At 36.5% G+C, this 13,305-nt stretch overlaps 1 protein-coding gene across 2 annotated transcripts; it reads left to right on the top strand.

The window, feature by feature from the left end:
* Positions 1-2,010: 2,010 nt before the first annotated feature.
* LOC131343485 (deoxynucleoside triphosphate triphosphohydrolase SAMHD1-like) lies at positions 2,011-11,912 on the top strand. Of its 2 annotated transcripts, XM_058375206.1 has the most exons (15): positions 2,047-2,122; positions 3,058-3,096; positions 3,653-3,694; positions 5,503-5,663; positions 7,424-7,533; positions 8,000-8,067; positions 8,283-8,471; positions 8,689-8,789; positions 8,916-9,048; positions 9,126-9,217; positions 9,375-9,478; positions 10,288-10,403; positions 10,854-10,931; positions 11,493-11,597; positions 11,778-11,912. In XM_058375206.1, the coding sequence occupies exons 1-15, from the start codon at positions 2,090-2,092 to the stop codon at positions 11,901-11,903; spliced, it is 1,497 nt and encodes a 498-aa protein (XP_058231189.1). In that variant the 5' UTR covers positions 2,047-2,089; the 3' UTR covers positions 11,904-11,912. The 2 variants fall into 2 exon arrangements, with proteins under 2 accessions (XP_058231190.1, XP_058231189.1); XM_058375207.1 differs by lacking the exon at positions 3,058-3,096 and having other exon boundaries at positions 2,011-2,122.
* Positions 11,913-13,305: the final 1,393 nt, after the last annotated feature.

The raw sequence follows: 13,305 nt of genomic DNA, 5'->3' as shown, positions 1-13,305 counted from the left end.
GGCTGGAATGATGTGATGTAGATGCTCTTTTATGGTGTTGCTCGTCCACTCCGTTTTGTCCCCTATCCGAGCCAATAAATCACTGATTTCACACAGGGCTTCAGACACAACTTCTGCAAAAAATCATTCCCAGAGCATCAGCCATGATGCAGTGCCTGGTCCCCTTCTCAGAGAACTGGGTTACATACATAATCTGGTGTATTTTTTTTTTAAAAGACTGCCCATGCCAGTACAACCACATCTATGGGTGTGTGTGGAATAATTATCATGCGAAGTGCCACATTAAGTGTACATTTGGAACCAATCCAAAATTATATTTACTCTTCTCAGTGAAGATGTTCAGAAGGCTTAATAGTCAGTAGCTAGTATTTCATTCCAAGCAACATATTTTAATATAATAGTATAATACTTAGCATGCAGTTGTTAGTACATACCTGTTTGTACATACCAAAAGTGGTTCAAGGAAGGACAACTGCAAATAAATTTGTGAACAGGAGTTAAACTTACATAGCTAGATAAAAATCAGATCAGAGCTGTCAGAGCTGGAGGTAGCAGAGCTGAAGATGTTGAGGTTCTCTTTGGGAGTGAAAAGGTTGGATAGGATTAGGAACAAGTACATCAGAGGGACAGCTCATGTTGGACGTTTAGAGGACAAAGTTAGAGAGGCCAGGTTAGGATGGTTTGGACATGTCCAGAGGAGGGAGAGTGAGTATATTGGTAGGAGAATGCTGGACATGGAGCTGCCAGGCAGGAGGAAAAGAGGAAGGCCAAAGAGGAGGTATATGGATGTAATAAATGAGGATATGAAGCTAGTGGGTGTAAGTGTTGAGGATGCAGAAGAGATAAGGATAGGTGGAGAGAGATGATTCCCTGTGGCCACCCCTGAAGGGAAAAGCCGTAAGAAGAAGAAGATAAAAATCAGATCAGGAGGATCCAGTCCTTTAATTACTTATTTTTAATGTACTTTTTAATTACTTACTTATTATGTACATTTCTCACATGTTACTAAGCTAATAAAAGAGTATTAATTATGAGTAGTTCAAACAACTACTTTCATTTTTAAGTAACATTAGCAAATGTAAATCAAGGTTGGTTTGTTTTTTTCCATCTTAACCCTTGTATTTGCCTCCCATTTATTATAAACTTATTCTCTCCATGTGCCAAATTGACCTGGTCTGTTTTGACCGCTTATAAAAAATGAGGTATGTATGATCACCATTTTTTTTTTGTTTCACCTTTTTAGTCAACTTGTTTTCAACACATTAACATATATTTTGCACTTTTTTTTTTAAATATTTGGTATTATAAATCTCATTTATATAAAATTATACCTCAATTTTGATTACTTTTTACACCGGGCCAAATTGACCCATAGACAACAGGAGGGTTCAAAGTATTAAAGTAAATGAACTAGATTTTACCCCTGTGTTTTCTATCTGGCTCAGACATGTACAGCTTTTTGAGTATCTCAAAATACAAGCACTAATTAAGAGTAACTACCTTAAATATCATTCTTTTGTAATTCTATTTTACTTAAATTTTCTTTTCCTGTATTTTAATTTTCTTTTCATAGATATAATGAGTCATTTGTAGTGGCTTACTGTTTTGAGTTATTTCTAAAAACTCTGCATGGTGTGTGTAGTTTCCCATCTCACATTATATTTTAAAGCACCTGGTTTCTTATATTTATCTTTTAGTTTTTCACAGAATTAAGAAATATGACAAGAATGTGCCCATGCCAGTACAACCATGTACTGGGTGTGTGTGGAATTATTATCATGCTAAAGTACCATGTCGAGTGTACGTTGGGAACCAATCTAAAAAATATATATTTACTCTTTTCTGTGAAGATGTTGAGAAGTCTTAATACTCATTAGCTTGTATTTAGTTCCAAGCAGCATAACATATTTTAGAATAATAATTCACCTGTGAAGTTTTCACAATTTCAACAATTATGAATGTATCCAATTTTGCAGATTATGTGATTGTGGTCAGCAAATTTTTAAAAAAGGTGTGTCCAAAGCTTGTTGATTTACAACTGCATTCATTACCTTATATATAAACACATATAAACACACACACACACAAGATGTGTGAAATTCCGAGCTCCGTGCTGAGAAAGGTAAGTAAATCATAACATTATGAATATAATGTAATGTTCAATAATTTACGTTTTTGTTATCTTATTATTATTATGTTATACTTAAGTAATAAATAAAAAATAATGCACAGTAGCTGTTTTGCATCCTTTTTGTTTGACAAATAAATTAATTTATCTGCAGTCAACATGTTTATTTTCTAGTGTAGCATCTGTTTTTTATCCAAAAAGTGTTTTGCGCATAATTCTTTACACCAGTTAACTTATTTTACTAAACATACAATAAAAAAGAATAACCTTTTATTTTTGTACATTGATAAAAACAAAATCAGCGAGAATCAAGGGGAAGGTATACAGGACAGTGGTGAGACCGGCCATGCTGTATGGTTTAGAGGCAGTGTCACTGAGGAAGAGACAGGAGTCAGAGCTGGAGGTAGCAGAGCTGAAGATGTTGAGGTTCTCTTTGGGAGTGACAAGGTTGGACAGGATTAGGAACGAGTACATCAGAGGGACAGCTCATGTTGGATGTTTGGGGGACAAAGTTAGAGAGGCCAGATTAAGATGGTTTGGACATGTCCAGAGGAGGGAGAGTGACTATATTGGTAAGAGAGTGTTGGACATGGAGCTGCCAGGCAGGAGGCAAAGAGGAAGGCCAAAGAGGAGGTATATGGATGTAATAAATGAGGATATGAAGCTAGTGGGAGTAAGTGTTGAGGATGCAGAAGAGATAGGGATAGGTGGAGAGAGATGATTCGCTGTGGCCACCCCTGAAGGGAAAAGACGAAAGAAGAAGAAGTTAAAAATCAGATCAGGAGGATCCAGTGCTACCCTGACACTAGAATAAAGCAGTTAAGATATATTAATATTTATCTATGCCCAAGCTAAACATGCTCAATTTGAGTGAATTATACAACATATTAAACTTAATTTTGTTCTCTTCTCCAATCCACTGAAACAAGTGTTCAGATTTAGATCAAAATATGAAAAGAACATACAAGGTTGGGTTTTTTTTATTACTTGCATACATTGTGTTTTTATCAGCAATGTGATGTTACAACTTTCATTTCTGTTATCATGTTTGTCTTGATAGATGTTGTAGTGATTGAATTTATACCCATATTGAGGCCCTTTTAAAAAACTAAGCTCTTGTTTTCATTTTATTGTGTATTACCTCTTAGACTTGCCATTTCTCTTAAACGAGAAATTAAGAAGAATCAATCTGAGAAATCAATAGTAAATAGTTTGGAAATGTAATTGAATGTAAAGTATATGCTATAAGAAATGCCAACGTTTAACAGTTTAATATTTATCAAGATAGACTCAGCACTGTTGGAAAGGAGGACTCTAGAATAAAGTAATTCCTTAGGGAGTGATAGATGGACAGAAGAACGGACAGACGGGCCATATAGTATTATTATCTTGGAATAGTTGTCTTGTACATTAAGATACTTATGTGTACATATTTTTCTATGCCAAGCTGAGCATGTTCAATTTGTGAGAATTATATAACACATTACCTTAATTTTGTTCCCTTCTCTAATCCACTGAAACAAGGCTTTAGAGTCAGGCCAAAATATGGATACAGAAACATACAAGGTGAGTTTTTTACTTGCATAGATTATGTTTCTATGAGTAATGTGATGGTTAAGTGCACATTTATGATGAGGAAGGAGGCTGGGTAGCTAGATTTATATGAATTTGTTAAAAAAATATATATTTGTTAGAGATTATTAAAAAGTAATGGTATTATCACAAGAACTAAATACAAGAGAGTCCACCTCCAATATTTAATGGAACTTTACAGCCAAGTAATTCCAAATGCAAGATCTAGAATTGCCCCCCAAAATGGAAAAGCTCTCACTTCATTCTACCTTGGTGAGTGCTCTTGTATTATATATAAGCAATTATGCCCTTTAATTACTTTAATTAACTGTTCTCTCTATGGGGAAGGTAATCTCTAGAGGCAATGGAGAGTTTCCCCTGCACTGCCAGTGGGTTTGTTTGTATTTTCTAGTCACTTTACAGTAAGAAGCACAGATCACTATGATTTCTTCTATGAAATGTTTCACATTTCTTACATGCTTGCAATGCCTTGTGAGGCTTAAAGTCATGCTTAGTATCAAAGAGTCATTATTCCCTTTACACAAATAACCATTTTTTGTACACTTGGTTTGTATTGGCCTACTATTTCAAGCTGTACAAAATGGATCAACACTAGAAACCACGCTACAATTTTTCAGCAACTATAGAAACCATGCTACAATATTTCCACTTATGGAGTCATTATCTCTTAAAATGCATATATGGCACCAGCTACAGTATGCAGTTATGTTGATTCTGATGTGTATATCATACTGTATGTTCACCTGGCAGATCTTAACGCTCGCTGTGTCAGGTTTAGGTGCCTCCATAGGTACAGGATCCAGACCCAAATGCAAAGAATGAAAAACAGGGGAAAAGCAAAGGTGGAAAAACTGGGGATTTACTAAAAACTTTTACAAAACTACACACATGGAAACACTAGGGAACACTAGATGACTAAATGTAAAATAACATACACAAAACAGAAAACAAACAGCAGAATCCAGGAGGCAAAACAAGGTCAGAAAAGACAAGGACTCAGCAAAACACAAGCACAAGAGAGCAGGTATAAATAGGGAAGGTAATAAAATAAAACAGGAGGAAGGATAGGGTTGGGAAAGCACATGTCCAAACACAACATAAACAGAAGCACATGTGAACATAAAGAAATCTGTCCAGCAGTCCATGACATCCTGTCTCAGTGTTTTATCTGGCCCAATACAACTTGGTAATTGGCCAACAAGCAAACTCTTATATAAGCAAAGAAATATTTACATCTAAGTAGAGCTTTGGTTAGTGTCACAGTGCCTCAGATCTATTTAGTCTATGGATCTTGGAAAGACTGAAAGGTTGCTGGCTCTGGCTAGTGGCACAGCTGGCTCTTCAGGTGTTTAGATGAAGGATGTCATGAACATTCATGCCTGCTTCAGACTGTCTCTGCCACCATTTGCATCTGGGAGGTAAAATGCCTTGGGGTTGTGCCTAATGCCCCATCACATTAGCAATGTCTACTAAAACAATCTGTAGTTTACTGTCACTAGTGATGGTCATAAGCTAAAGAGTGATCCCAATGAATCATTTCACAGGTAGTAACTGTCAAAGTGGACACATATTCCAGCCTTTTTGTATAGAGGTCATAGACCACTACAAAGAAGCATTGATTAATATCCAGACAATTTGTAACCAAGCTCCCACAAGACCCATACAGGGGTGGCCAAGTCTGCTAACATACCAGACAATCCCTGCAAAATTGTAATCTCTGTATTAACAATAATACATGCTGGTATAGGAGTAATAAATTGGGGATATTTTTTTAAACACAGATCTTCAATGACTCTGTCCATGGCCATATCAAGATGCATCCTCTGCTGGTTAAAATCATTGACACACCAGAGTTTCAGCGCCTGAGGAACATCAAGCAGCTAGGAGGAGGCTATTTTGTCTTTCCAGGAGCTTCTCACAACCGCTTTGAGCACTCCATCGGGTAAAAATGTCAATAAATCATACTAACATTAAACATTAACATTAAATTATTGTAGGTGAAGATATTGGTGGCTGATGTAACAATGTGATAATATTCAAAGATATTTTGATGCTACTTGATCATTCATATTCTTAACTTATTAACTTCTTCACAGAACTTCTCTGAAGTTAATGGACCAGAAGAATAAATAAAGTTTGGTCCTTGAATCTTGTTTTACTGTTACGAAACACTCGAGACTGCAGGGAGTGAATGAAATGTCTTTACTTTAGAGAAGAGCAAATGGAGGGAAATAAACTTAGGCAGGTAAAAATAAGGACATGAGCAGAAATAAGGAGGCAAGAGACTAAACTAAAGCTTAGTTCACACTACAGGATTTTAAGCCCGATTTGCAAATTAATGAGCTTGTCGACAGATCGGACTGTGATCGTGGGAAAATCAGCAGGTGATCAGCGCTCGGCAATCTTTATGTGTGAACTACTCAACGACGCATCAAAGAGGCTCGCTGACAAAATCCAGATATCTGACATGTTAAATATCTTGGACGGTCGGCCGACTCGACATCACGTGGTGTCAATTGTAGTTACGACCTCCAGCCAATGAGAGAGCAAGTCACAAGTGACAAGAGTTGTTGTCAGATGGTGTGGTGTGCGACCCCCTCTTGTGGATCATTTACGAAGCGTCGCGTAGTGTGAACACCACAAGGACAAAAAGACATACGGTGAAGTCATGTAGTCTGAACAGCAAAGCGATCTGCCGACGGTTAAAGTCTTGTAGTGTGAACTAGCCTTAAGGCACATTCAGCTAAAGCTTAGTTCACACTACAGGATTTTAAGCCCGATTTGCGAATTAACAAGCTGGCCGACAGATCGGTCTGTGATCGTGGGAAAATCAGCGGGTGATCAGCGCTCGGCAATCTTTATTTGTGAACTACTCAACGATCATAAAAGAGGCCAGCTGACGCGTCGCTGACACCTCACAGACAAAATCTAGATATCTGGCATGTTAAATATGTGGGACGGTCGGCCGACTCGACATCACGTGGTGTCAATTGTAGCTACGACCTCCAGCTAATGAGAGAGCAAGTCAACAGAGTTGAGGTCACCGGAAGAAAAGCAGCAGCAGCAACATGGCTTCAAAAATAGTGGCTTCAAAAATAAAATAACATTTATTTTAATAAATTAACATTTATTTAGAGCGAGACTCCTGCTGACGTCCATTTTCAAAACAAACCTTTACCGAAAGTCTCGCGTCATTTCCGGATCCACCTGTCGTGTGTGTTTTCGTGACAAAACGTGGTTTGGGGATGGCGTTGAGTGAAAAGAGTTGTTGTCAGATCGTGTTGTGTGAGACCCCCTCTTGTGGATCATTTACGAAGCGTTGCGTAGTGTGAACACCACAAGGACAAAAAGACATACAGTGAAGTCATGTAGTCTGAACAGCAAAGCGATCTGCCGACGGTTAAAGTCTTGTAGTGTGACCAGGCCTTAACAGTCTTAATACTCACCGCTGCCACTGGCGAGTGAGGGCTTTACATAGGCGCCGTGGGAAATTAGGTGCAGGTGGTGCAATCAGAAGTCTGGTGATTGGGAGCATGGGGGCGCGGCTGAGGCCGGCATGCCCGTGACAACTAATATACTGTAGACCGATTTGCTGTTGACTTGCATTATATTTTCAGCAAAAGCATTATGTAATGTCTTCTAATATTGATACCACACCATGATCAGGTAAAAATACAACATATTTACAACTTTCCTTCACAGCGTGGCTCATCTAGCAGGAGAACTTGTGCGAAGTCTGAGAGCTCAAGAAAGCACGATAACTGATAAAGATGAACTCTGTGTTCAGATTGCAGGATTGTGTCATGACCTGGGTAAGTTATTCCCTGTGTATTAGACTGGCTATTATTAAACTGGCTTGTGGAATAACACATTCCAAGTAAAAGACACATAATTATCATCTATTTATTTATTATAAAGCATTTACCCATGTTGAAAATTTCCACAGCTTGAAGTGTTACACCCTGGACCTGATATAGTTTGTAAAATTATTTACAAATACAAAAATTAAAGTAGCAAGTAGAATCATTCATCAACTGGATACCACATTCACACAATGTAGTGACAATAGCTTGAAAATGAAACATACAGAGGCCAGGACGCAAGTAGGGGTGCTGATTAGGGGTCATATAGAGCAGATGTGAGTGATCATTGGGACATGTGACATGGACACATGACATGCTGAAGCTGATGGACGGTATCAATTCAGTTCAGTATCAATTTCGACATCACTATCACACTGATAATTATTCAAACCTATTTTCTACTTTTTAAATAAAGGTCATGGCCCTTTCTCTCATGCATTTGAGATCTTCATGAAGGAGGCAAAGCCAGACTTAAAGTGGGGGGTAAGTATTTTCAAATCTGTATAACAGATAATTAACTTTGTCCTAAATATTTCCCTAATTATTACATCTAAACCCATGTTAATTGTGAGCAAATAAATGTGTGGTGAAGACCATTAAAATCCATGTACAACGATATAAAATAATACTTTAAATTATTTTTTAAATTATTTTTTGCTGTCACATCTTATTTTTCTGCTTCTGTTCCTATGGAGTAGCATGAAAAAGCATCAGTCGAAATGTTTGAACGACTGATCACCAATAACCAAAAGGACGGCAAAATGATTGAGGAAATCATGAAAGGATATGGATTTAACAACCAAGACATTGTGTTTATCGAGGAGCTCATCTATGGCACAAATCCACCTACTAAGAGGAGCGAGCAACTGCAAGCTTTAGATTCAAAGGTAATAATAATAATAATAATAATAATAATAATAATAATAATTAATAGGAATATATGTAAATAGACATAAATAAAATATTTATTTAACAGGAAAAATAATAATCTTTTATGCAGTATGTATGATATGAATCTCTGAACATTGTGGTATTGGGTAAGATAGTTATTATAATGTGAATTTAACATACATTTACATTTATATACTGTCTTATTCCATGTAGTGGCCCTACAAAGGAAGACCAAAGGAAAAGTCCTACTTGTATGAAATTGTGGCCAATAAAAATACAGGTATTGATGTCGACAAAATGGATTATTTCAGTAGGTGAGTTGTCGAGATGTGCTTGCACTCAATGTTTATATCCTCATCTTATTTTATTTTATGTACAATTTCCAAATGATTGAAGCAAAATGTATTGTTTGTGCTGTGTGTCTATGTTTCCTTTCCCAGAGATTGCCTCCATTTGGGAATGAAAAGCAACTTCTCCCATGAGCGCTACATGAACTTTGCACGAGTTTGCACCATCAAGGACGATAAAGATCCGAACATCAATGGGCAGAAGATGATCTGCATGAGAGATAAGGTGAGCGTAAGGTAAGGTAAGGTGGGAATCAGGTAAGGTAAAAAGATATTTAATTTATTATTTGCTTTTTCTTTCAGGAAGCACTGAATATGTATGAAATCTTTCACGTTCGCTATCTGCTTCATCACAATGCCTACCACCACAGGGTTACAAAGGCAGTTGAATGGATGTGAGTTAATCAGTTAATTCAGGTCAAAGTACATCACACACAATTTAAGCAATGATATTTAGCTATAGGACACTGTATGATGCTTAATTCACGCTGAATCAAATAACTGTACAAAGGATACAAGCATGCATGGCTTTTCCCACTTTCTTTTTTCCAGGATTATAGATGCATTTTTGGAAGCTGAAAAGGAGGACTTTAAGCTGGATGGAAAGAAAATCTCTGAGACTGTATCTGACCTGAGCATATACATGAAGCTCACAGGTTCCTATTTAAAATACATTGTTGCCCAGAATCTCTCACTCACTCACACACACACACACACACACACAGACAAACTAATGCGGGGTGAGTTTGCCAATAATGAAGAATGGAACGCTCATGAAAGTGTGAATCCTTTTTGTGTTTCCCAAAAGCCTTCTTTTCAGAGATTTAATAAACAATTTGAGGATCGTTTTTTGCTTACTTCGCCCTGCCCAAGTCTGAAAAAGGGCCACAATTACCGATAGACAATCTGAAGGAAAATTTAACTAACGAGTCAGCAACTTAAACATTAGAAACAGAAGCAGTTAGGCTGTTTTATAAACACAAACATAATCAACAATTTACAACAAAATTTCCTTTTAAAACGTTTACTAGGTAGCACAGAATATAGTAGTGTTGTGGTTAAAACTGCTGGTGCACAGCTTCAGTATGGTTGATTATGTAGAGTTTAATTTTATTCCAAACTTTTATTAGAATTTCATCAAAATCATGTTGGTTGTACAGAAACTTGCAAATCAAATCATTTACACACCTGCTCTGATCATGTGACTAACATTCAATGTTACTTTAAATAACCAATAAGAAAGCAGACATCAAAAATAACATTACATAGTGGGCCTATACCGGGTCCTAGAAACACATAAAGAAATGAAATGTGCATAAGATCACACTATGCCATTGCAATTAAGCTATATAATAATCAGGTAAAATCTAGGACAATATATTATACCCAATATAAATAAGAATGTTTGGCTAAAGGCTACAATATGTCCATATTATACTTGGCTTTTTTCTGTTTTGTTTTACAGATAACATTCTTGATAAGATCAAACGTGAAACACAAAAGGCAAAGAAGATCATCGAGAAAATTGAGAGACGCGAGCTTTACAGATTTGTTGGCGGCACAGTTTTCAAAGCAGAAGAGGTTAGTTACAATCATATCTATTGCAATTATTAAAATTGCATTACAGATTCCTAGCAGCTGTGTCATTGGATAATTTTTTTTTTATCCTAAAACAAATGTTATATGGACAGTTTTATCTAAATATAACCTAATGTTTTTCCCCTTTTCTGTCTTTTTTTTTTCTTATTTCCATGTGCTTTTTTCTTTTCCAAATCTAAATTTTTAATCTACCAACATTTTAAAGAGGTCTCATGATCAAACTGTAAAGACATACCCAGGTGGCTTTTTGGTTCTTCTCTAGTTTATTATGATGTCTGCTGTCCTACTTGGGCATTTCTTGACACAGGTTCATTTGTTATTCTATAGTGACCATGTATGATGTATAGGAATGTATGTGTCTATGAACATGCTCGAGTATAATATGTGTGTTTATCTACTGTAGCTGTTAGCATGTGTGTGTGTGTTTCTCAGAAACTGCAAGAGTGGAAAAAAAAGTTGAAAGAATGTTTCAAGAATCCAGATTACCCCGAAAAAGACTTCAGAGTCATAGTGAGTGGAGTAGAAAACTATAAATTTTTCACTGGTTTGTGGCTTTGGGTTTTGGATTGAAAGCCTGATGTAAATTGAGAATATCAGGCCATGATGCCACTTGTGTTTTTTTATAGCAATTTTAGGGTTTTAGGCTTCAGAAATGTAGGTGATTGTCCCTACATTCAATACATACAATCACCCTAACATCATTTTATGAGATTTTCTTTAATTCATGCACATATGGCTAGAACAGGTAAATGATAATATAAACACATAATGAAATACAATATAATAAATGTATAAAGTTGTACATAGGGATTTTGAATGAAAGCATCGTAAGATATGGATTAATTTTAATATAATTATTCATTGCATATTTGCATTGCATATTTAACGTGATGTTAACATGACTATGTTTTTTTCTCCCTGGAAAACCACATTAAATTAATTAATTTAAATTAATCACAAATTAGCTGAATTTTCACCTTCACCTGAACACAATTAATAATTTGCTATTACACCCTGTTCTTGACTGCTGTTGGAATGATTAAGCACTACATTTCCATCTTTTTATTTCAGGAGATTAACATTAATTATGGACAGAACGAGAAGAATCCCATAGATTCTCTGTGGTTCTACAGAAAAGATGATGTCAAGAAAGGCATAAAGCTGAATGAAGATGAGGTAGGCGTTTGCTCTTTGACTGTTATCTCACTGCTTTAACTCTCTTCATAAATTGGAGATGACAAAAAATTGTATGGTATTGGCTTTTTTATGAGAAGAGAAGCACTAAAGTTAAAAAAAAGAGAGAGAGAAATCTACAATTTCTACAATCAGTGTGTTAATTTGAATGTATCTCCCTAGGTCTCTTACATTAAGCCAGCAATCTTTCAGGAAACCAAGGTTTTTCTGCTCTACATGAAAAGCTCTCCCCCATGCCTAAATGATGAGCAACTTGGCACATTCTGGAAAATGATAAAGAATAAATAGAAAGAGCAAGAGGAACAATGGCCCAATAGGCCAAAAAAACAACAACAACAGTAACACAATTGAATGAAAAATTAAAAGCACTATATTAGGTGTGTGTTCAGGGGATGGGTGTGTGTAAATCTTCTACTGTGAAATCTTGGTGTTTCTGTCGTTAGTCCTTGAGTAAACTTCGATGAGTTTTACTCACTTTCACTCATGAGATTACAGATTTCCATATAGACGTTATGTAACTACTTTCTTTGCAGAATGATCAGGCAAACGACTAGGCCACAGGTGAATGGATTATCCTTAAGAGTGAAACAAATTTGTGCACGAGAGCCAAGATAGTTTGGATTATTCCTGTACAGACACTGCTGATAGTGTAGTGGTGTGTACACAAACACACGATTGTTCAAAAATAGTTTACAAGAAAGTCAAAATTAGGTATAATCCACATGTGAATGGTCTTTCCATACTGATCTTTATTGTTGCTATAAACATGGGTTTGAATTAAGGATATGCTTGATATCTGTAGTGCTTTTTTTACACTGTGCTTAACCCCGGGTTATCGTCATTCTAAAACCAGCTTTTAACTCCAGGTAGAGAAAGGTTTTTAGTTTAGAAGATTATTAAAGTGGGGTTAGCCCAGCTTTTTAACCTAGGATTAAGAAACCCTGCTCCAAAGCAGACTTAGCACCAATAAGAAGAAGAAGAAGAAGAAGAGTACGTGCAGGTCCAGTAAATGCATTTAGTAAGAGGGCAGGCAGATAACACAAAGGGGAGCTATGTGACCTGTGAATTGAATTTGTGATTGTGTGATTTAAAAATATACATGTCTGATCACCTCTATGTCCATGATACTTTAAAAACAAATAAATAAGGGTTCTTATGCAAAATGATTACAATAAAATCACTTTCTATAAACATCTGTAATATTTGAATTGTCCTTTTGCTGTTGGAATGTAATTTTATATTTTCCTCAAAATTCTGCAAACAATACCCCATAATGACAACATGAAAGAAGTTTTTTGAAGTCTTTACAAATTTATTAAAAATAAAAACACTAAAAAAATCACATGTACATAAGTTCAATACTTTGTTGAAGCACCTTTGGCACCAATTACAGCCTCAAGTCATATTGAGTATGGCTACAAGCTGGGCACACCTATATTTGGGCAGTTTTTCCCATTCTTCTTTGCAGGACCTATAAAGTGCCATCAGGTTGGATGGTGAGCTTTGGAGCGCAGCCATTTTCAGATCTCTCCAGAGATGTTCAGTTGGGTTCAAGTCTGGGCTCTGGCTGGGCCACTCAAGGACATTCAAGTTGAGGGATACTCAAGTTGTCCCGTAGCCACTCCTTTGTTACCTTGGCTGGAAGGTGAACTGCCGCCCCAGTCTGAGGTCTAGAGCACTCTGGAGCAGG

This window comes from Hemibagrus wyckioides, linkage group LG22 (assembly GCF_019097595.1).
Source record: "Hemibagrus wyckioides isolate EC202008001 linkage group LG22, SWU_Hwy_1.0, whole genome shotgun sequence".
Classification (NCBI taxonomy): domain Eukaryota; kingdom Metazoa; phylum Chordata; class Actinopteri; order Siluriformes; family Bagridae; genus Hemibagrus; species Hemibagrus wyckioides.
This window is presented reverse-complemented; position numbering and strand designations above follow the sequence as displayed.